At 36.0% G+C, this 25,568-nt stretch overlaps 1 protein-coding gene across 1 annotated transcript in view; it reads right to left on the bottom strand.

Moving 5' to 3' along the window:
- LOC100012142 (radial spoke head 1 homolog) overlaps positions 1-25,568 on the bottom strand; it is a 71,557-nt gene that overhangs the window by 11,460 nt on the left and 34,529 nt on the right. The window contains exons 4-5 of the mRNA XM_007501050.3: positions 14,788-14,878; positions 6,028-6,163 (exon numbers count right to left, since the gene is read on the bottom strand). Of these exons, the coding sequence (XP_007501112.2) occupies positions 6,028-6,163; positions 14,788-14,878 (227 nt within the window). The remainder of the gene's footprint in view (positions 1-6,027; positions 6,164-14,787; positions 14,879-25,568) is intronic.

Here is a 25,568-nt window from a genome sequence, read left to right as displayed (position 1 = left end):
TAGCCAACAAGTGGAGAAAACCTCACAGATACTGAATTTATAAAAAGAGGAATTTAAAAAATTATTGACTCATCTGCTTTCTTACCTCTACAAAGTAATGGTCTTATCATTTGTGTAAGAGTATATGTTTGCATGTGTACACACAAATGCTTATATTTGTTTATATACATATATGTATATATATATACATATTATATGGACACATATCATTCTAGATGACAATACAGGGAGAAAACAGACTTTCACAATGATATTCTAGTGCAGATAACATTTCTGAAGTGATATAAGTCATTGAAAGATACCTGGAACACAAAGTCAAATTGTGTTTATTGCCTGTTAACTATTTTTAAAAGTATTTGATTGGAACAAAATATGCACTTAAAGACTCTTCCCATGACCGTGTTTCTCATGTATATGTCAGAATAATAGATTCAGCACACACACTAATAACTTTGTTCTGTGATCTGCTTAGTATCAAGTAGGGTCTCAACCAATAAGAAAGTCCCTATAATGGAGGATACTTGTGCAAGATGCCAATGAAAGAGGGAGTATCTATAGAGTGAGGTATTTAAGATTTCATTTATGAATAACATGGAGTTGATAAAATGAAGACAGAATATTATAAAGTCTTCTAATTGAGTATTCATGAGCCATTCAAAATAATTAAACCTAATAATCTATATAGATAAAAGGATACAGAATGTCCAGATTATGTTACACACTTAGATGAGCAGAAACTTGAGATGAACTTTTTGCACATAAGTTGGATAGAATGCAATTGTAGATCAGATTTTAATGGGGAGGGAGTAGCTAGGTGGCTCAATAGATTGAGAGCCATGCCTAGAAACAGGACATCTTTTGTTCAAATATGGCCTCAGACACTTCCTAGCTATGTGACTATGGGAAAGTCACTTAACCCCCATTGGCTAGCCCTTACTACTTTTCTGCCTTGGAACCAATACATAGTATTAATTGTAAGACTGAGGATAAGGTTTAAAAATTTTTTTTAAAGAACTTAATAGAGGGAAGGGAGCTGTGACAGAAGCTGGCACTAGAGAAAAAGTGCCAGGCTGAAGAGTATGTGAAATTGATCACCTCGACGGGGGAGGGGTCCCAGGAGGGGAATCCAGAGGAGAAGACTCTGGCTGGGAGAGCAGTGAGGGTCTCTTGGTCTTGAGAAGCCAAAGAGAGAAGTTGGGGAAAAGACTTTCTCCTGAGGGTTACCCATTTTTCCTGCTGGTGACTGGAAATATCCCCCTTCCCCCTTCACTTCACAATTGAAGGGACTTCTGAAGAGAAAACTGAGCAGACTTTACCTCAGCTCCTGTTGCCCAGGGGTGAGTCCACCTGACTTTCTCTCAGGGGGCTCAGGCTGCCAAGGCCTGAGTTCCCCCCAAACTCGAGGAGGGAGGGGAAAGGGTTTAGATAGAGACAGGGATCCCCTTTTCCCACATTCCTTTTCCCATTCTTCCCTGCCCGTTATTTCCTTTTGTATTACCTGTTTGAGTTGACATTAAAAGTTATCTGTTCCACAAGCTGAGTGTGAGTGAATGGATCAAGGGGAGACCTTTTGGTTTCAAGTAGTGGAGGGTGGACAAGAGGGACAAGAGTGAATCTGGGAGAGTGGCTATTAGCTAAGGAGGGAAGGCAGAAGGGGGAAAATTTTCAATTCCCCCTCTCCTCTCTCTGAGCCAACTCATTACACCTGCTGTTTCCCCTGAACCCCGCTTTGAGAAGGAGGTTCTCCTTTCTTTCCCCCTCTCCATACCGAAAGTTCAAACTTCCCTCCGGTACAAACTTCCCTCTTTTATTTTTTTTAAATACAGAGCAAACTCAGTTTCAATAACTTCTAATCTCACTGATTAGAGAGCCTCAACTTTTTTTTTAAGTCTTTTCTGAAATTCTAACATTTAATTAGTACAGTCTTTGTAGATGCAAACTTTTGTTTTGCTCTTTCAGTAATGTATGGATTATAGATCTGTACTTGTCCCCTGTTTCTAATACTTTTGAGGAATTTTCATGATGTCCTGCAAGATGAAAGTTATGATATTCATTGTGTCTATCTGCTAGATCTATCATCTTTATCTCTACACACTAATTACAAAATATCTCTTTCCTACCTTCAGAGTCAATTTTCTGATTAGCTAAGGAGACCACATTTTTCTTTTATATCTTTTTATTCTGTTTAAATTTTTTTTCTCTATTCTGAAGTTCTGAATTTCAAATCTGCCATTCTTTTTTTCAGAGCTTATTTATACTTTTTTCTCATGCCATTTCCAATTTTTATTTATTTTAAAGCATAGATATTTATTTATATGTATATAACACATATAACAACATAATACAGGATTTATTATAAATATATAATAAATTATAATATGCTTATACAAGAGAAACAAATTCTCATATTATCTATGTTTAAAAATCGACATCTTATTCTTTTTCCTTCCTCTCTTCCACCCCTCCTTATTCCCAAGAAGATAGGTAATATATAAGTACTTTTGAAGAGATTTTCTGCAATGTGTTGCAAATTTTCTACTTTCTCATTTTTTTCTTTGATAGCTTTGTCTCTTGCATTAATTAGCATTTCTTGATATTGTTTCATTATTTTGGGGGGTACCACAAAATACAGTCAATCCTCAACCTTCATTCACATTTAACTTTGGCAACTCCAAGCATTTATATGATTTCATTAGCTTCATTTTTACTTTTGTTTTGCAATCCTGCACACTCATGGCTAAGTGTAGGAGAGAAAAAATGTCAGAGGGGTGATGTGTGCAAGTCTGTGGAGTGGCTGGCATCATATTAAGTACTTCAGTCTCTGTGCTTTCATTTCATATTTTCATTGTCTCTCAAATTCAAATTTTGTGTTGAATTGATGCCTCCAAAGCATAGAGCAAGTCCTTTGGGCTCTAAACCTAAGCAAACAAATCAGGGATGCAGCATAGAGAGAAAATAAGGTTGATAGATAAACGTTATGCCAGAATGTCCACAGCAGCTTCCATCAAGTTTGTTGTTAATGAATCAACAATTTGTTACATCCTCAAAAAGGAGGAAAATATTTCCAGCTGGTGCATCCTTCAGAATCTCTAATGCCATCTACCAGCTGTGAAGGATGGAGAGTTGAAGGTGATGTCCAGACCTTGCTGATCTTGGTATATTCTGACAGCAATGACTAAAGTTCCAGCAATATCTCCCTTGGTTTTCAGAAGGCAGCCAACATAGAGAACTCTACAGTAGTATAATATACAATATAACAGAAAAAGGGATCTATGGGGAGATCAGGAAGGATTGACACCTCTGGTGTGAGGGCTTACAGATCTCTTTTCAAGGTCGCTCATCTAACTTTGGTATCTACTTTTTGCCCAACTTTCATCTGTGACTCCACATTCAGGTAAAAATTGTTTCAGCAGGCAGGCTAAACCAGGTTGAGAGTAACCAGCAAGCCTCATACCCATTGGTGAATTAGGAGAATGTCTACCCCAAGCATGTTTAGTCTTACTCTGCAGGAATGGATGGATGAAAACAATTTGTTTTAGTGATCATGAAGGTGATCAAAACAGGTGCTTTGGGGGTACTTAGAACTTAGACACCAAAGATGCTAAGATCATCCATTGCATTTTGGGCCATTGCCAGTCGTCCTGACTTTGGTCTTGCCACTGGTCTTGGAAAAGAGAATGATTTTGTGAATTCTGTCTCACTTAAATCCAATTCATGCAGGAGTTAAGATATCACCTGGAGAGGTCATTAGTCCTCTTCAAAAATGAAGGACAAAACAATACAGTACAATACCCTTACATTACCATCTAAAAAAGTAAAAGTTAAGATTTGTATAAAAAAATTTTCATTTTAAGAATTTTATTTGTTGTATGGTATTTATGGTTCTAAAGATTTTGTGTGTCATAAAAAAGTTAATATTGTCTGAAATCAAAGTTTTTAAAAATTGAGATGTTAACACAAAAGGTCACAGAATTCTAGGGAATTACTAGTGAGAAAAATGTTTTGCATTGTGCCAATTCTATTTTGTGTACTGCATTTTATGAATTATTTCATGGTTACTGTGTTAGGAAAAGTGTATATTAGTTTTGTTACAAAGAAATGTTTGTAGAAAAATGTCATTTTCAGTCACCCCAAGCAAAATATAGTTTTTGGTGAATGTAAGAATGCAACCCCCTATTCCCCTTAGGTTCAGGATATTAACATTTGTGTTTTTGACTTTTGTACTCTTTTCTAGGAACATTGCCCTTGTAAAAGTTGATGACTGATTATGTGATCTTTTTTTTTTTCACTGAAGGTTTTCTTCCTTTATATATTGATTATATCATGACCTCTTCTAGACTGGCTGTCCATTTTTCTCTCTTTGAAAATTTTACTGGCAATTTAGGCTGATGGAGCTGGACTTATTATATTTCTGTTTCATACAGTCGTGAATCTGATCCCTTCCTCTGGTGCTTTCCACATCCAGTACCAGTCATTTTTCTTTCTCCAAAACTCTAGAGTTGGGATGTTTTAAATTGCCTTATACTGAAATAGATATAGGGCCTCGTTTGATCCATATAATATACTGAACCTTCAAATGGAGGGAGGAGACCATATCTTTGCTCATATCTTCTTTTGTACTGCTGAGTCTCTTCTCTAATTGTAGATGGCTTCTTTCTACACCTCAAGGGCGGGCAGGTTCACTGCTTTCCCTCCATTAAGAATTGAACATGGAAAGATCAGGCTGGGTCACTGTCAAGAGTGGACAAGATTATAGCTGCTACAGCCAAATCTAAAAAGGAAGCATCACTTGGCACAGTCAGAGGGAGTGGAATTATTACTGAGTCCTCCAGTGCTATTTCAAAAGGCCTTTATATTGCATAGAGGTGTTTCTTCTTCTTATGATTGATTTTTTTTATTATATGCATTTCTTATTCTGAAGTGAAAGAGGTAGGAATTTTACTTTTATGTAGCTGTCACATAACCAGGATTATCACTGATAGATGCTGACTTGCCAAGAATGTAAAGAAAGTCAAAAAGCTTATGTGCAATTATATATGTACGAGAGTCTTTTCTGAAGAATAAATTTTGATCTCTCAATTTTTGGGGAGAGAACATATTTCTTTTTTTTTATTTCAAAATTTTATTAAGAATACTTAACATGTACAGTGTAAAACCCAGTGGAATTGCTCATTGACCATGGGAGGAGGGGAGGGAAAGGATATGAATCATGTAACCATGGAAGATACTCTAAATTAATTAAATAAATAAATGAACTTAGTTGAAAAACAATACTTAACATGTACAAGTAGGTAGTTTAAATAGTTAATATACAGAGGACATGTTCTCTGGGATAAACTGTAACACAGACAGGGCCTGGCAATCACATCTGTTACATCTGCTTCATTCAAACAGAATTCATTGTAGCTCTATCAGCAAAGCAGTATTAGTGCAGTCTGTCAATCAGAATCCAGAAATAACTTTAAAACAAGGGTGCCTTTCCAAGATTCCTGTATTTAAGGACATCATTTCACTTTTTAATGTAGATTGAGGCAATGCACAGTGGACTGTTCTTGTGTCCCCCAAAATAACATAATTTATGGATGATCCCTAGCTTTCAACTTTGAAAAAATGTATTATATATCATATCATATTGGCCTGAACATAGCCTGGTCCTCTCCCAGAGAACATATTTCTAAAAATAATTTAAAAGTTTGACTGACATTTTTGAAGTGGTATATTGAAGTAGCAGGAAAAGGGATGTGAGAAAAAATAATATTGGGCACTCATAGACAAAATCTCACTGTACCAAAATCTTCTTTCTCTTTTGATAGTAAAGGTGGAAGTGGCAAGTTGCATTCATGAAATGAGGCAGAGGATCATAATGCTCCCATATATCATACTGTACTGGCCTTTCATAGAGTGCCATCATATTTTTAAAAGTTTTGTCTTCAGTATTTTTATTTTATAACTTTTATACATTGACAGATATTTATACTAATATTTTTGTTACATATACTTGAAAGAGGCACTCTTAAAATTACTTACATTATTTTGTACAAAGTTGCCCAGGAATTTGTGGTTTTGATGAATTAATTCTCCTAGTCCCAGTTGGTGTCCATCTTTCCAAGAACCAGAAAACTTAGAGCCAGTCTCAGCATAGAAATAAGTTCCTTGCCCATGCCTGTTTGAAGAGGAAAAACTAAAATTTGCATATGTAAAAATTTAAAGATTTTCAAATTGATTGGGAAATAAAGTTTCATAGGTGAAAAAAATAAAAATCAAGATAAAGCCAATTTACTGGATATAGAAGTAAGAGCAGGAGATTAGGAGTCAGATGATTTTGGTTTACTTTCTACTACTTACTGTGTGACCTTGGTCAAATCACTGTAGATTTAAAGCTCAAAAGGTTCACCAAGATCATCTTTACCCTTTTATTCTGCATTTTAGGTACATTTGAAAGATAGTCTAAGGGCCTTGATTTTCCCATCTGCAAAGTTAATGGGTTGGACTAGATAATGTCTAAAGGTCTTTCTAACTCTAAATAAAAAACAAACCTATGGAATATATTATAGTCTTCCTCTTTGGTGGATGTTTATTAAACTTTATGGAAACTCAGAGGTGGAAGGGACTCTAAGATACCTATCTAGACCTAATTTAATCTATAGCTAAACAAGATTATATTTTATAAAATACCAAATACATCTCAAAGTGGATCCCCTATTCCCTCTAGTATTCTAATTTGTAGAGAGCTTTTCCTTGTATCAAGATTTGAATCTGTCTTTGAAACATCCACTCATTATTCTGAGTTGCATTCTCTAGAACCAAGAGGACATATCTTTTTTGCACATGAAAATACTACATAGACTTGAAGACAATTACTGTCAGCTCTTCTGTTATGCAGTATGGGTTCTCCAATTCTTCTAAGTGATCTTCATATATAGCATAATCCTGGGCATGCTCCATCTTTACAGCTTATCCACATCCATCCTAAAAATACAGCAACTGGATGAATACTCTAGTTTAAATATGGTCCAATGAGGGCAGAATATAATAGGATTATTACTTCCCTACTGTTGGACATCTCAAAGTAGCCCAACACTTAAACTGTTCATTGTTATACTAGATAATGTCTAATGACATTTCTAGCTTGAAATCCAAACAAAACTTAAGAATTGTCTGATAGAATTCTCCTTTGATGGATACTTATAAATGTCATAGATCCTTAGTAATCTTAAAAGTCCAGTAAAACTTAGATCTTTCTGAGATGAATTTTTTGTAGGAATGTAGGTAAGGGATAGAGTAAATTTCATGGATGAGCTTTAAGAGGAAAAGAAGAGAATTTGGATACAAGCCCTGAGGATTTTGAGAAAAAAAGGATTGTGGGGGTTTTACTGGCATTAACTATCATTCTTTTACTCTCTGCCCTGTTTTTCACTGAGCTGGAAGGAAGTTTTGCTCTGACAGATTTTCCCTTGTGTAAAAATAATAGCCAATGAATTTATTATGGGTTATAAACTGATTTAGATACTATGCTTGCTGTGCTTACAAAGTATCTTTAGTTTATATAAGTGAAGTGAAGCTCATAAGTAAATTTCTCTTCAGGGCCAGGTGCAAAGACACTAAAGAGACTCTTGTTATAAAACATAAAATACTTATTGAAAATATAAGGATGAAAAAGGATTTCTAACTCTAAGGGATTCTGACTTCACCCAAATAAAACTCCCTGGTTCCACAAGGAACCACTTTTCCTGTTTCCACAGACTACACTGATCCTTCCTGATCTGACTAACCCAAATTTTTACTATTCTAAACAAACTGACAACTATTATCCTTATAATTCTTAACTTCATCTCCAAGGTAAAAAAATAATAAAAGATAGCTGGCTGAGCTTCAGCAAGAACCAAGTTAGTACTCTGAGCCTTAGCAGACTCAGAGTCCAAACCAAATACCAGTTCTTTCTTTGGTCTTCTCAGAGTTAAAACAATCTATAAAAACAGTAATTGATAGTCAATAGTGTTTCCCAAGATGAAAAAAGAAGACACTTAGCTCATTCAGGTCTTCCCCTCCTTTCCTTCTATCTCAGACAGTGAGAAAGAAAGAAAGAAAGGCAAAGATGTTACCTCCTCTAAGCCCTCAGAGAGAATCTCTAACTGCCAACTGCCAGAGACCAACTGCCACAGTGGGGGAAAACAAAACAAAACTTTAGACTGTCAGCATTTGAAACTGACACTGTCTCATATCTGCTTCAAACTCCAATTCTTTCACAAGCCACCTTCTCTACTTCTTATGTTTAAACTAATATAACAAGACTTAATTTCTAATATCATCCTTATACTTGGTGGCCATAATCTTGTGGAGAGATTAGTGACTCCTTGGTTGAGGATCTACTTTGGAGTGGACTGTTTTCCTGAGGTACAGAGACCATCTGTTAGTGATCCATCTGCTGGAAATCTACTTGGCCAAGGTAATCCAAAGATTGTTACCTGGGACTTCGGGTTACCTAATATAGCCAACTCCAGGCTTTGGGGAAAGGCTCAAATTCACCTGTAAGTCCTTTCCTCTTCCTCTTTTTGTTAATTCTTACTAGGTAGATTAGTTTAGAGTCAGATAGATTTTGGGTTTTTTAGATAGGAGCAGGAAGATATAAGCAGGGCTTGAGAAGATCAGAAGAATGAGCCTTGTAAGGGGAGGTGTAGATTGGTGGGAGGAGATATAACTGGATAGATTTAGGACTGTATTTATAATTTTCTTACCCTTAATAAAATTGGTTTTACTATTTTTAAGGTTTGTGCTTTACTGGCCCTGGGGAGGTTTCTAGATGGGTTGCACCATCTCACATCCATCTAGGAAGGTTTCTTATTTCATACTGACTAGTCATGTTTCTCTCATCTTGTACTTAAGAACTTTTTTTAAGTCAAATATGAGATGTCACATTCAATTGTATTAAATTTAATTCCATGAATAATAATAGCATGCCTGATAGACTGAATTCTAGACCTGGCATCAGGAAGACAGATGCAAATTTGGACACATTTACTAGCTATATGCTTATAGAAAGTTTCAGCTTTAGGAAACTAAATAACTGCTATAGATGGGTCACAATTTGTATCAGTAGAGGACATTCTATTTCTATACGAAATAAATCATAGGTCCTTTAAATAGATTACATCTTATTAAATTTGACTTAATATTCTAAATTTTTGAATTTCTTTTAGATTCTTCCATTATTACTTGGTTAACTTTCACACCTAGTTTTGTGTGATCTGCAAATATGATAATGATGCTAGCTATTCCTCTATCCATTGATAAAAACGTTTAATAAATTCTGCCTCTTGATGTCCTTCAAGTCCCAGCTAAATCCTACCTTCTGCAGGAAGCTAACCCTAACCCTGACTCCTCTTCTCCAATTTATTCTGTATATATCTTGTTTGTACATACTCTTTTGTATGTTGTCTTCCCCATTAGAGTGTGAGTGTTTTAAGAGAAGGGACTGTCATTTGCCTTTCTTTATATTCTCAGCACATGGCACTGTGCCTGCCACACAGTTGCTTAAGAAATGTTTATTATGGGGGGGCAGCTGGATGGCTCAGTGGATTGAGAACCATGCCTAGAGATGGGAGGTCCCAAGTTCAAATCTGGCCTCACACACTTCCCAGCTGTGATACCCTGGGCAAACTCCATTGCCTAACCCATATCACTTTTCTGCCTCAGAAACAATACATAATATTGATTCTAAGGTAGAAGGTAAGGGTTTTAAAAGAAAAGAAAAGAAAATGTTTATTGCCTAAACAAATGGTTCATATAATAGAGACAAGGGAAGATTCTTAGAGCATAGCAACAAAGACTTTCATCCATGTTGATATCAAACTTTTAACAACTGATTTTTTATTCCAGTTATTAAACCCAACTCAAATTCACCTAAGTAAACTAATTTCTAACTCAGATTTAATCAATAAAAGCAATGAGAGACTTTGTAAAATATTTTGCTAAAATATAGATAATCTACAATATGGCTATTAAAAATCCCAAATCTAGATTATAAAATTTTTGGCTCAGAAGGGACAGAATTAGAAAAGCTTATGCCAATCCTAAACTAAGTGTCCCTGCTCTTTCTGGTTTTATTCTAATACTTCTGGTCTCATGAAGTCAATGATTTCTATTTGGTCCATCTTAATTTTTAGGGAAACTGACTTGAGTAAGGTTTTGATTTATCTGCACTAAACTATTTATCTTCCTTCCATTCTTTCCTCTAAAACTCTCATTTAATTTCTAATTCTTTCCTCTAGAACTTTCATTTAATTTATATTATTTTAAAACTCTTCCTTGAGTCTTTCAGAGATTCTATTAGAGCTTATGTCATCTTTCATTTTGTTTAAGGCTTTGATTATACATGTTGTGAAGTTTCTTCTGAGGATATGTTTTATAGACTCCTGGAATGACTTCTATATGGTGGGTATCTTCTTTTATTTATTTATTTGTTTGTTTGTTTGTTTGTTTATTTATTTGTTTGTTTATTTTTTATTCATTTACTTATTTATTTACTTGTTTGTTTATTTATGTATTTATTTATTTTTCTAGCCTTACTTCCTTAATTAGGACTTTGTGTCAGGGCCAGTCTCTGAGATGTTCTGGAAGGAATGGTGGTACCTTATTTGGTTCAGATCTGTGTTATCTGGGCTCTTGCTACTGCTTCCTATAGGGGCAGAGTATTGTGTTCTTCAAAGACTTCAGAGTTGGCACAGGTCAACAGAATGAAAACTTCCAGTTCCCTCTTAGGATCTTATCTAGAGCATGATTTGGTAGCTGCCCTCCTTGTATAAAGCTTCTGAACACAATACAGAAGCCTCCAGGTTTCTCTTGTCCAAACTTTAATCTTAATGCCCCTAAGTCCACCACCAGAAAGTCTGAGTTTTCCTATCTCTGCCTCTTAGAAGGCCTCTCTATGTGCACTGCTCCTAGGTGAGGCATTTTTGATCAAAGCCCTTCTCTAATGCTAAGTTTCTAGCTCTCTCTTTCTCTCAGTCAACCTGGGCTGAAAGTATTAAATTACAATAGTTTCTCTTTGCAGAATTCTTGATTATTTAGTAGGTTGCTGTTTTTTCTCTTTTTTACTCCCATTCTGCTTCTAGCCCTAGCCCTCTCAATATCCTGGTCTCTTATGTTATGTGGCACACATTCAGCTAAGAGTTTTCTGTATGACTTTAGGTGCTTTGCTAGGCACCAATACTCTAGGTATGTTTTATATATATATATATATATATATATATATATATATATATATATATATATATATATATATATATATATATATGTGTGTGTGTGTGTGTGTGTGTGTGTGTGTGTGTGTGTGTGTGTGTATACACATATATATATGTATTGCTCATATAAGCTGCCATTTGTAATAGATGCAGTAATATAGCTTGTTGCTCAAATCTTCCATATTTTGTTTTCTCCATTAGAATGTGAGTTCCTTCAGATCAGACTGCATTTATATCTGAATTTTCAGCATCTAGCACATACATAGTGAGTATTGTGCAGTAAGTAATAAATACTTCATTCATTTATCAGTATTAGAACAAACAAACAAAAGTTATATCAATGGAACTATTCTAACATGAAAATGAAACACACCAGAAAACATGTTGTCCAATTATTGTCTAAAAAAGAAAAAAATATTTTTTTCTAGTGGACCCCTATAAAAAGTATGGCGTTTAAGGAACAGATGGAAAATTTTTCCCTAGGGGTCTTCAAAAGTAAAGGACACCAAAATATACAGTATATATCTCTTTCTAGAGTTTCCTTCCATTTGGACTTGCACTCACATGTTGGATCCAGAGAGAAATGGCTGCTACTTTGAGTTCTATGACTAAACTTGTAAATGACTACTCTTACTCTGATAGCTTTTGAGTCCTCATCTGTATGTTTCATGTTTAGTCAGCAAGTATGCAATTAGATTTTACCAAAAGAAATTTACATAGATTTGATATTATGAACATTTATTTGGTACAAAACTTTCCCCCATGATCCTGAAGCATGCTCTCTCTCACAAATGTACACTGTATCCATGAGTGGGCTCAAACTTAGTGTAAAATGATAGGCAGGCACATATGATTTTCTTAAAATGCAGATCTGATCGTGACACCCTACTACTAAAACTCCAGAGGCTCCCTATTATTTCCAGGAGCAAATGCAAAATGTTCTGTGGGGCAACCAAAGTCTTTCATAACCTAGCCCTCTCCTACCTTTTCAGTCTTCTCATAACCTTGCTTTCCACCATATAACTGATCTAATGACACTAGGCTCCTAGTTTCATGTTTCATGAATTAGACACCCTGTCTTTTGACTCTAGGCATTTTCTCTATCACCCTTGCCTGAAATGATTAACCTCCTCTCCTCCAACTATTGACCTCCCTGGCTTCCTTTAAGTCCCAATTAAAATATCCCTCCTACAGGAAGCCTTCCTCAACTCTGTGTCATTGATGCTCTTTGAGTACAACGGACAAATAATAATTCTGGTGCCTTTCCCCTGTTAATTATTTCCTATTGAAGTTGTATATAGCTTGTTTTGTATACATGTTGTTTCTCACATTAGATTGTAAACTTCTTGTTATTTGCTATATAGGAGTTTAATTAATATTTATTGTTGATTATTTGACATGTAAGATTACATACATGACAAAGGTTAATTCCAACTCTTGCTATTTCATAGTTTGGAAAGTCTTTATGCAGCTACCATTAGGTGTATTGTTTCTGCTGGGTTCACTACTCCACTGCTAGGTGAGATTTGCCTCTCACAGGGCATGATGTCTATGCTGGATGGCTCTCATGGGCAACTGTAGCTGTCACCACCTCCACCTTTGGGATCAACCGCAACAGTCAGGTCTTGGCTTTATCTGAGTCTTGCCATCTCCCAAGAAGACTATAGGAACACAGAGGTTCAGCCTTTCTTTTCAATAACTTTCCCTGGCTCAGAGCCGAGTCCTATGGGTAAAATTGTTGGTGCCACAAGAAAGCAGAACCAGAACCAAAACCCCTACCTAATCGAAAACCAGAATTCAAAACCATACAATAAATTTAGAAACTATTGAAAGTTTCCAGTAAGGAAAACCTCCCCCCCCCCATTCTACCTCCCCTTGCCCCCTCCAACCAGCAAAGACTCTCCAAAGAAACAAAATTTAATTTAGGCAGCAGGTGAATTGGGTATGACATTGCTCCGGATTGGACAGGGGTGTTGTTGGTGGACTCTCAGGATAGGAAAAGGGGAAGTGGTATCCTGTGACTGGACAAAGCATGTTTTGGGGGCTGGTAACAGGAATGGCTCTTCTTCAAGTTAACTATTTCTTGTAACCCTGACCCAAAAGTTAGACTATCCTTGGCATTTCAGCATTAAGGAAGGTTTTAGACAGGGTAGGGGTGTGCAATACAAATAGTGGCAGGGGCAAGATAAAGAAACTGAAGATAATATGGAATTACTTTCTGCTACCCACCAACTCTTCATTAAGAGACCTCACCTCAACTTATAGTAACCATTTCCCCAATCTTCAGCTATGATTTTGCCCAATAATTTACCCAGTAATAACCAAACAGGTCTGGGGTTCAAGGTTTCCCAGTTTTTCTAAGTGCTAAGATTCTCTTGTTGGGCTAAGCAAATTAACGACTTGGGATAAGATAGTAAGACAGTCTATGCCCACAGAGAATCATCATTATCTCTGCTACCTTTTTCATATATTACTCAAAGCCTCAGATTCATTAGAAGGCAGTAGAGCAACTAGGTGGCACAGAAGAAAGAGTGTTAGGCCTGGAGTCAGGAAGACTCATCTTCCTGAGTTCAAATCTGACCTCAGACACTTACTGTGTGACCCTGGGGAAGTAGCTTAACCTTATTTGCCTGTGTTCCTCATCTATAAAATGAGCTGGAGAAGAAAATGGCAAACCATTCCAGTATCTTTTCCAAGAATACTTCTAATGGAGTCACAAATATCTGAAATGATGGAATAACAATACCAACAACAGAATTATACCTGAAAGACTCCTCACCCTTGGTTCTAAGAGGCACCACCTTATAGAGGTGATTTTTACAACATTGCTCATTCTCAGCTCAAGGGGAAATACTATTAAAAAATGACTGACAGAGAGAAGGTGCCTGTTCCAGGATCCTTTCTTTGCCCACTCACTGATGTGGGTGGATGAGAAGGACTTAAAAGTTTTAAAAGTAGAGGACCTGACCATGATAACAAATGGAGTGCATAGTCAGTAAAGAAGAAAGCCAGTTATGCAATAAACTAGATCTAGAAGATGTTTAAGGTTCCTTTCTTTGTTCTTTCACTTGAGCTTCTCAGAGTTGCATCAAGAGGTAGAAACTTCTTTCTCCTTCCACCCCTGTTCACCATGGTTGGTTGGTTGTTGTCCTTTGCACTTAAAGAGGACCATAATGATATCACTATGTCAGGGTCAATGCGTGTGACTGAGACTGAAAAGAGCACTACAAGATCAGAAGGCTCTGCCACAGGTGAGGACAAATAGCTTGTATAAATATATGGGTTGGAGATATCACCATGGCAATGAATGAATGAAAAAGCATTCTTAAAGCACTTAATACATGCCAAGCTCTGTACAAAGTGCTTAAGATTTTTTCTAGGATGCTTTCTTTCCAAATCATGTAAGAGTTTGAAAGAGTTGGAGATTTTATTGTTATGAATTTTCTTTTTCAATGAATATAACAATCTAAAGAGAACATCAGTCTTCTGTTTGACTGAATAAAAATATAAGACTGAAGAAACAGTGACAAACAAACAAAAACCAAACCTGTTGCCAGCAAACCATTCTCCTGAATATGTATCATTATTTCGGTAATGATAAACTCCATAGCCATGCCTTTCGTCATCTACCCACTCTCCTGAAATTGATAATGCAAAAATAAACATGCAGGCATTAGGAATTCAATTTGGGCCGTCTTTGAAATTTTGCAATTACCATAGCATAATACATACACATACATATCTAAAGAGAAATATTATTTGAAAAAAAAACATTTATCTAAAAAAGGTCATAACTAAATATTTGGTCAAAGTATATATTGAGTACCTAATGTATGTTGGGCATTTATACAAAGAGAAGACAGTTCCTGCCCTAATGGAGCTTATTAGGTTATCACACATGAAACAGAGAACAAATATAAGAAAATGTAAATTACAATCCATGTTTAATTGTATAATACTGTACTTGTAGTAACTCAGAAGATGATGTGGATACATAAGGGCTACAGTAGGATAGCTTTATAGGGGCCAAAGGAATTGAGCCAAGGAATAAAGTCAATGAATATTAGAGTTACAAAAGGACTTTCTTTTGAGCTAGCTGATTATCCCTCATATTCTTTTACTCTGGATGAGGAAATTGAAAGGGAGTGGTAAAACACTTTGCTACACAGCCAATTTGAGGTGGGCCAACAAAAGAACCTAGCCTTTCCTAAACTCTCGGTCCAATATTCTTTCCCTTGTACCATGATATCTTGAGAATACTGAAAGTAAAGATGAGTGGAAAGGAACAGCGGGGTACATAGAAGGGGGAACAATTATTGTGTTAGTACAGTAAAAAAAAATTCCTGTCTTAAGGGTGCTTTTGAGTTAGAAAGCAGTGAGCTTAAAAAAAAAGGTTGTTTAGCTAGGATGAGGAAATCATTCTTTTTTCGAACCCTTTTGGAAAAGGGTCTTGGAAGCCAGATAGATAATTCTGAACCTGGTAATACTAGTTAGTAGCTACTTCAGCAACGGAGTGCTATGAGATGACACTTAGAATCATCTAAAAGACTTGGAGAATAAAAGCTGTTTATTTACCTCTGGACACTTGAAATTCAGTTCACCAAGACTTGGTTTATAAAATACCATATCAGCCAAATTGTCTATGATACCTGTAAATAGGTTATATCCTTTACATTGGTATACTTTACATATGGAATTTTATTATGAAGTAATAAACTCCCTCATTCAAGGCATCTCCCCAATTTGGAAGCTCATGGCAGATTTTTGCATTGTTTGTGTTATGGGGAAAATATTCCTAATGAATTTATGTGATAGATAACACAGCCAAATAACTATGCAGAAATAATGAAGAAAATCCAGATGTTAATCCCTTGGTTTTAGTTTTCTTAAACATAGGTTCAAAGCCCAGAAAAATAACTCTGAATGATGGGTAGGGTTCTGGGATAGCTTTTTAAAAAAGCATCATATATTTATTTGATATTCTTTTCTTTTTAAATTTTGTGTTCTAAATTCTCTTTCTTGTTGCTATGCTCTCCTATACCCATTGAGAAGGCAATCAATATGATATCAATTATACATATGAAATCAGACAAAATATTTTTCTATATTAACCATATTTTAGAAAAGAAAGAAAAAGAAAATGAGAATATTATTCCTTAATATACATTCAGATTTCATCAGTGTTCCTTCCTCCTCCCCCGGAAGATGGATAGCCTTTTTTAATATTGAGTCCTTTGAAATTGTTTTGGATCATGGTATTGATCAGAGGAGTAAAGTTTTTCATGGATGATCATCACTACAACACTGCCATGTTTTTCTGAAGCCATCATTGGCTATTGTGATTTACAAAATAATAAGGGAGATACCTTTCTCTAATCAATAATGATTTAGAGCATTAAAAATTATTCATTTGTTTGTTACATTAAAACTTACAGGTATCTCCCACCCTCCTACTTCTCACCAGACTAGAGAAGGCATCATTTGACAAAAAGACATTGTAATCAAGGAAGAATGACAAAAGGCAAAGAAGATATGAAAGGTAATGAAAATGGATCCAAGAGAGCAGATGGAACCATCATGAGCCAGCAGGGGAAGAATTCCATGGAATTCTAAAGAGGGTTCAGAAGGAAAAACTGTTGACCAGAAGGAGGTCTGGGCACTCTTTGACTTCTCTCTTCTCTTCTGACTCTCTCTCACCAAAGACTCAGTCCTGAGCTAGTGAGCAGAGTTGGATTTCCATGACCTTTTCCTACCTGGCTTGTGCTGAAGAAAGTGTTACTGCTTTGTCTGAAGATCATCTTATACCATCATTTCTTTCTTGAAAAGACATTTGATCTCTCATCAAATATAGATATAGGAAATATAGGGTTAGGGCCTACCAATCTCTCTGTCCTACCCTTTCCCCCTTTTATCTCTTTGCCATAGAAATAAATTAGCTAATTAGTATACCAAGACTGTCTTTGAAATTTTTAATAGGTGGGAAGATTTTAAAGTCATCTAGAATCAGAGTTGTGAGGGGTTTTGACTCACTCAGGGTCAGGTCCAGACTCCTGGCTCTGGTGGAGAAAGAGGAAGTGCTGCACTCTAACCAGCCCCTCCAACAGCTAGTTTCCTATTTCCTAGTATTGAGAAGGACTGGTTTCTCAATCCCACCAATAGAAGTTGGCACCTCTAGAAAATCTGAATCCACCCTAGGTTATTGAAAAAGATTAAATAGAAGTGTGCTTGAAGTAAACATCTAGAGACAATATGATGCTTCAATTGTTATTCTGGGCATCTATAATTGCTGTCATAGCAATGTATTGGCTATACTGTATAGTATATAATACAGTGACTGGAGTTGTGTGGGACACTATGAACTATATAGCTAATTCAACGTCGTTTGTAACCATAATACCATTTTCCAATGCTGTAATGTGGCAAGTGGTTACACAAATCTATGTTATCCTAATGGCCATGAATCAGACCCTATCCTATTTGAGAAATGTTTTGAGACTGATAACACCCAGGAAAACAGCTCAAATATTAGTTCTGTATGACAAATTGGAACAAATTCAAAGACTATGCTCTGAATATTTGACAAGCAAGGAAAAAGAGACCAATAAGGAAGGGACTGAAATACAGGCAGAAATAGTGGAAGATGCAGTGTCTAAGGGAAAAGGTATAAAGAAAGACACAAACAAAGATGATGAGATGAGGGCTAAAGACAAAGTTACTACTAAGGCAGAGAAAAAAAGACAAATATGATGCAGATGAGGTTACAGAGGCTCATAAAATCTTACCTCTCAGAGACATAGACAAAAATCATGGACACGGCTGGAGTACTACATTCAAAAGTCCATAAATCCTTTTCCACCCAGGACCTGGACTCTTTGAAATTTTGGTTTCTGAAATTTTTATACAAGCCCTACAAATGTCTAAAAGGACTGAAATAAGCCTTTAAAATCTTTGAGCCTGATTTTGATGACACAGATCTTATATTATCTGAAGTATTTAGCCCCCATGAACACCAGCAATTTGTAGAGAAGACTAGGCAGGATGCTTCTTTGACAGATTTGCCCAAGGCAAATGAGAGAGAGGACTTGATTTTGTTAGCCTAGCAAGCTTTACCTACCTGAGGAAATGCAGAGACCTTCTGCAAGCTATTGAATCTTTTTGTTCCAAGCCTAATGCATTGAGCAAATTTGATAAAATGACTCAAGACAAAGATGAATACCTGGCTACATATACTGATAGATGATCTAAGAGCATTGGTTCTATCCTGGGCATAAATCATGATTCACAAGAATCTGTAGCACACATAAGGAGATAGTTTCTATGGGGATGCAATATGCAGTTAAGGATTTTTTTAGGAACTTTTTCCCTAAATATGATACTATCTCAATTACAGAGTTGAGGGACATTGCTACATATCTATTTGATCATCAGAGGGAGCAAGAACGGGGAAAAAGAGGAATTAAAACAAAAGTTACATCATACACAGGCATCTTTAAAGCAGAAGGAAATTGATGAAATTAAGAATTTAAATATGATAAAGATATAGCTTAAGGGGTTTAGCTTTACTTTAAGTATGGGTTAAGTACTTTTCATTGTTCAGTAAGGAGTTTACAACTTTATCTTCCCCTAAAGTATGCCTAAGTATGGGTGGAGCAATGTTAGAGTTCCCACCTTCCTGACCAAAATCCCTTCATTGTTTTAAAATGAAAAATGGTCCTAACCAAATGTTTTAAGGCAGAGTCTGAGAATTTTTAAGATTCACAAGTCTGAGAAATTTTAAGATTCACACCCAGGGTTCACAAAGCTTCCATGAAGCCAAGATTCTGTATGCAGTGGGGAGGTCTGAACAAGTCAAAGAATATGAACAGACAGCTAGCTATGGGTTAGATTCATGCTCTAAGACAGAGAAAGACATTACAGATCTAAGTGTTACTAAAGATCAGTCAGGAAATGAATTAAACCAAGAAATTTTAATTGGTCCAACCATACAGTCAGCAGATGATGAAAGTTCAGTGCAGATGAACATCATGACTAATGGTTCATTGAAATCTGAAACACCAGAACTGTATGTATGGAGTAAAGTGAGGAAAACAGTATACACAGAACCCAGTGATACAGGGGGAAATGCATCTGTACTAAAGTAAAAAATAACAATGAAATATTCCTAGGTATCAAGAAAATAACTCCAGATAAGAACAGATCTCTGCTAATAATGAAACAAGATTAATTAACAAGAAAAACACATCTCTGCCAGACCACACTACATTGTGAATTATTTCTATCTATACCAACAAGTATAAATCAAAGAGAAAAGAAAATTTCTATCTCCAATAAGATTCAAAGATCATAAAAATTTGCCAATATTCATATCTCCATGAAACCAAATCTCCATGAAATCAAAACCCTATAAAACTAGACATCAAATTATAAAAGTCAATAGTAATTTTCAAATTTATAGGACATGTTTAAAATCTAATTAGTAAAACAGATTACATATACCTACATATGAAGATTTCACAACGTGAAAAGTATACATCCACTAATGAAGAATTAAACCAAAGAAGACTGACATGCATGCATGAAGAATTCATACTTACTTCCATGCATATGCACTCATGAAGAAAAGTTAATCTTACATACATGCATATTGTAATATTACACACATGCATGATCCAATATGGTAAAATAAGCAGAGAACACAGGACTTCAATCAAGGAGAGATGACAGGCAACATGTGACTCAGTACAGAGAAGGCTCAAGACCTGTCATACAATCAACACTGAGGACACCAAAAGAATTTTGAAATCTAGGACTGATGATGAGGGGATCACATAAGATTTCATCATACATGTCAACTTCACATATAGGTACATGCATAAGCATAACATGAAGTTAGACTCATGGATGGGGTAAATATGTAACAACTCATAAATAATGCACACACATAATTCATACTGACATTAATTGAGCTTCTGCAGGACTTAGGCAGACAGGAAACTATACAACAATTCTTGTCTGAATGACTTCTGAACAGAACTAATATGCAAATGTAACATAATATACATATGTAAAGTTTGTACAGAAAGAACAATGTACATTTGTAAAAATACTAATGACTTGTAATGGTAGAAATTTTAGGCTTCTGGGAGAGGTTATAAAAAACTGTAATGGTTAAAATTGTGGCTACAGGATTTATGTAATATTGAACAATGGCCGCCAAGGAATTTACTTATGAAATTCCTAAAATGAAGCACTCAAGTCAGAATGAAGTTTATGGAGGTTTAATCACACTGGGAGTAGGGAAAGGAGAGGGAGAGAAGGAGAGAAGAGAAAAGGGAAAGGGGCTACTCAACCTCTGACCAAGGCAGAGGGAGTTTAGGCCCAAAGGGCCAAGGTGGAAAGAATCAGTCCTTAACTCACGTGACCGCTCTGAAGGAAAGCTGTCTGCGGGCGTCCTCCCTGTCCAAGCTCCTAACACCAACTCCCGTCTTGCTCTCTCCACAGGAAGTGAGCGAATTCCAGAGGCTGTTCCCTACCTCACTTCCTGTGTCTCACAAATGCCAATGGTTGGCTCTAGCTTGGCTTAGGACAGCCCAGATGGGCAGTTAGTTATTTCTGATTTGTCATTGATTAGCACATGCCCGTGTAGTGTGGGTGTGCACAATTTTTGGGTGCTAGACCAAGATGGAGACTTTTAAAATTCACAGACTTAGCCTACTAATAAAATATTTTAGTGTACTAAAATTTACTAATATCTAACACAGAGTAAGTGTAGTTAGGGAAGTTGAGACTCAAGGTAGAGCAGGGACAGATTGATATTATATCTATGATAAGTTAAGAAACATGGTTACCTTAGGAATTGATAGTGTTTATAAAAGCTCTTACTTAGAATATGTTATAGTTCATTGAGATAAGAAAGTTTACTTTGTTGCAAAACTGTTTTAATTGTTGAATTGGTTATTTTGTGTTCAAAAACATCTTTCTGTATTGAATTTACTTTTTCATTACCTCTCCCATTTTCCTACAATCCCAAATCTTAGATTAGGAGTTAGATAGATTAGAATAATAAAGATAGATTAAGATTTTTTACCCCCAAAGGTGGTAGCATATTTAGAAAGGTAGTTTCTCATAGAATAGACAATTAGAATAAATTAGCATTATAATATAGGTGAGTATACATAATAGGCAAACAAAAGTGGGTTGGCATTTTGTTTGGACAACAGAAAATGGGGGATTTGTAATCAAAGAAGAATGACAAAAAGCAAAGAAGATATGAAAGGTAATGAAGATGGATCCAAGAGAAGCAGATGGAGCTATCATGGGCCAGCAGGGGAAGATTCCATGGAATTCTAAAGAGGATTCAAAAAGAGAAAACAGTTGGCCAGAAGGAGGTCTGGACACTCTTGGACTTCTCACTTCACTTCTCTTCTGACTCTCTCTCATCATAGACTCATATGTCTTATTTATTTCTATTTATCAGTTCTTACTCTTGAGGTAGGCATATGCAAATCATTCTTCAAACTATTTTTCTGTTGCTGTATATTTTGCTCTCTTGATTCTGCTCATTTCACTTTACATACTTTCATGGAGGTCTTTCCATGTTTTTCTAAAATTATCTTGCTTGTCATTTTTTATGGTACAGTAGTATTTCATTACAATCATATGCCATACAACTAAACAACATTTAGCCATCCCCCAATTGATGGGCATCTCCTCAATTTTCAGCTCTTTGCCCCCACAAAGAAAGGTGCTCTAAATATTTTAGAATATATATGTTTTCATCCCTTTTCCCCTGACCACCTTAGGAAATAAACCCAATAGTGTTATATTGCTGGAACAACATGTATGTGTAGTTTTATAGCTCTTTGGGCATAGTTTCAGATTGCTACCTAGAATGACTGGTTTAGTTCACAGGTCCACCGACATGTGTATTAATGTCCCCATTTTCCCACATCTCCTCCAACATTTGCCATTTTGCCCTTTTATCATTTTAGTCAATCTAATTGATGTGAACTAATATCTCAGAGTTCTTTTGATTCACATTTCTCCAATCATTAGTGATCTAGAGCATTTTTCTTATGATTATAAATAGTTCTGATTTCTTCTGAAAGCTGCCTCTTTATGTCCTTTGAATAATTATCAATTGGGAAATAGCTCTTACTTTTATAGATCTGAGAAGTGAGGCCTTTATCAGAGAAATATCTATAAAGTTTTTTTTTTGCTTTCACTTCATTGTCTTTTGTATCTTTTAGTAAAATGTAGTCTCTCTGATTATCCCTTTAAATAAAGTCTATTTAGTTATTTTTTGTCTGAGATTATGATTGCCACTCTTGCCTTTTAGTTTAGTGAAACCATATTAGATTCTGCTCAAGTGCTTTATTTTAACTCTCTGCTTCAAATTCTGGTTTTTAATCTATTTTGCTTCTCCATTTCATAGGTAAATTTATCTCATTTTATAGATGTGCATCCCATTCACATTCATGGTTATAATTATTTACTGTGCATTTCCCCTTTTCCCCATTTTCTTCTGTTAGGGCAGGCTATTGTTACTTGTAATCCCATCACCCTTTCCTTCCAAAATATTATATTCTAATCCTTCCATTCCTTTAACTTGGAAGCTGTTAAACCTTGTATGATCCTGATTGTGTCTCTACAATACTTACATTGTTTCTTTCTGGGTGCTTGAAGAATTTTCTCTTCAACTTGGAAACACTGGAATTTGACTATAATATTCCTGGGACTTTTCATTTTGGGATGTCCTTAAGGAAGTGCTTGGTTGATTCTTTCACTTTCTATTTTACCCTCTGGATTTAAGGTATCAGGGCAGTTTTCCTTGACAATTTCTTGAAATTTGATGACTGGGCTCTTTGTTTTGATCATGGCTTTCATATAGTCTAATAATTTTAAAATTATCTGGCATGGCTTTTATAGACTAAAATTATGTCAGAGAGAGAAATAATTTTTGACATGTATATCCTAATGTATATCCTCTTAGGACATGAAAGTTATACAGGCCTAATAAAACAGAATTAGAATCTCATACAAACATCCTCTCAGAATACTCAGACTTACATATTAAAGTTAAATTTCAAGGTTCAGAAATTACAAATTAAAAGAAGAGATTTACATGTCACAGAAATAATGATAGAGTTAGAGCCAGGAGAATCCTTCTATAAACAAACAAACAAATAAATGAATAAAGTAAGTTAAATTAATTTGAAAAGCTCTAACTCCCTACTGGCCTCTTATCTCAGGAGTATAACAGATTTCACTCTGTCAAATAATCTCCTAGTCAAGAGAAATGGCCCTGACCTCTAAATAATAAAGATTAATAAAAAGAAATAGAAATGTTTTTTATGGTATTTGTCACCAGGAAAGAGAAACGATTGTCAGTTCAGATGTCAGGATTGCCTCAGCAGCCAACAAAAAAGCTTTTTATACACCATAGGAAATAGTCAAAAAATACCTACACATTTCCTAAAGTATGATGATGGGCATGGGGGTGAAGGGCTCTATTATGTATTCCTTGAAGCAGACTCACTAAGTGTCCACATTAGTATCACATTAGTGGGTTAGTGCCAAATAGGTAGTATTTGCACATGCTTTAAGGACTAAGCCCTCATTGGCCACTCACTCCATTACATAAGGGTAATAAATGGTGGCAGGGTTGGCTAAGAATATTAAAATCAAGAGGCAAAGGGAATGAGCACCCTAATGAAGGAAATATTTCTGGCAGATTGACCCAAGACCCTGGATGAGGAAGTTAAATACAAAAAAAGATTATGCCCGTGAGGAAGTCTGAGAAAAGATTAATTTAGTTGGGAGGACCTTTGTTTTGTGACTTAAGAAGTTTCGCTCCTATAGCAAAGAATCTCTCCCTAGAAATGAAGTGCTTCTTATAAAAACTGTGGAAAGAAAGAGATGGGCCACTCCATTAGAAAATAAAAAGCCAAGAAGACTCCATTACTACCCTGATTAAGGGCTGTTGCTGATTCTATGACCAAATCAACGGCTGGCTTTTTAACTAAAGAAAGAAAGCAAAACTGACTTGAGATTTTTATAAGGAATAGCTAGCACTATAGTCAAAGATTTTGTCTGAAAGCAGAACTGAAAGAAGAAAACTCTAAGCCTTCAAAAGATAGTACCTATCAAAATCCAAAATAGATAAGCAGCTTCAGTGGAATCAGAGTGATAACTAGAAGTCAATTGAGTCCCTGTAGTATCAGAAATGTGGGAGCTGTGTCTCCCAAAGTGTACCCTGACCACATGTCCCTTACATATCTATTTCTTTAAACACCCTTTGACCATATGTATTCCCCATTTGGGTTTACTTTTCCTATTGAAGGTCTGTGCATTTGTAGGAGAGGAGGTCTTAGGTTGGGTACCTAGTTTGGGACAGTGAATATAGCATTGGGCCTGGAATCAGAAAGACTAATGTCTGGGAAACAATCTTCATAAAAACCTCTGACAAAGGTTTAATTACTCAAATTTACAAAGAGCTAAATCAATTGTACAAAAAATCAAGCCATTCTCCAATTGATAAATGGGCAAGGGCCATAAACAGGCAGTTCTCAGCCAAAGAAATCAAAACTATTAATAAGCACATGAAAAAGTGTTCTACATCTCTTATAATCAGAGAGATGCAAATCAAAACAACTCTGAGGTATCACCTCACACCTAGCAGATTGGCTAACATGACAGCTATGGAAAGTAATGAATGCTGGAGAGGATGTGGCAAAGTAGGGACACTAATTCATTGCTGGTGGAGTTGTGAATTAATCCAACCATTCTGGAGGGCAATTTGGAACTATGCCCAAAGGGAGATAAAAGAATGTCTGCCCTTTGATCCAGTCATAGCACTGCTGGGCTTGTACCCCAAAGAGATAATAAGGAAAAAGACTTGTACAAGAATATTCATAGCTGCGCTCTTTGTGGTGGCCAAAAATTGGAAAACGAGGGGATGCCCTTTAATTGGGGAATGGCTGAACAAATTGTGGTATATGTTGGTGATGGAATACTATTGTGCTAAAAGGAGTAATAAAGTGGAGGAATTCCATGGAGACTGGAACAACCTCCAGGAAGTGATGCAGAGCGAGAGGAGCAGAACCAGGAAAACATTGTACACAGAGACTGACACACTGTGGTACAATCGAAGGTGATGGACTTCTCCATTGGTGTCAATGCAATGTCCCTGAACAATCTGCAGGGATCTAAAAAACACTATCCACAAGCAGAGGATAAACTGTGGGAGTAAAAATACCGATGAAAAGCAACTGCTTGACTACAGGGGTGGAGGGGATATGACTGAGGAGAGACTCTAAATGAACACTC

Source organism: Monodelphis domestica, chromosome 8, assembly GCF_027887165.1.
Source record: "Monodelphis domestica isolate mMonDom1 chromosome 8, mMonDom1.pri, whole genome shotgun sequence".
NCBI lineage: Eukaryota > Metazoa > Chordata > Mammalia > Didelphimorphia > Didelphidae > Monodelphis > Monodelphis domestica.
This window is presented reverse-complemented; position numbering and strand designations above follow the sequence as displayed.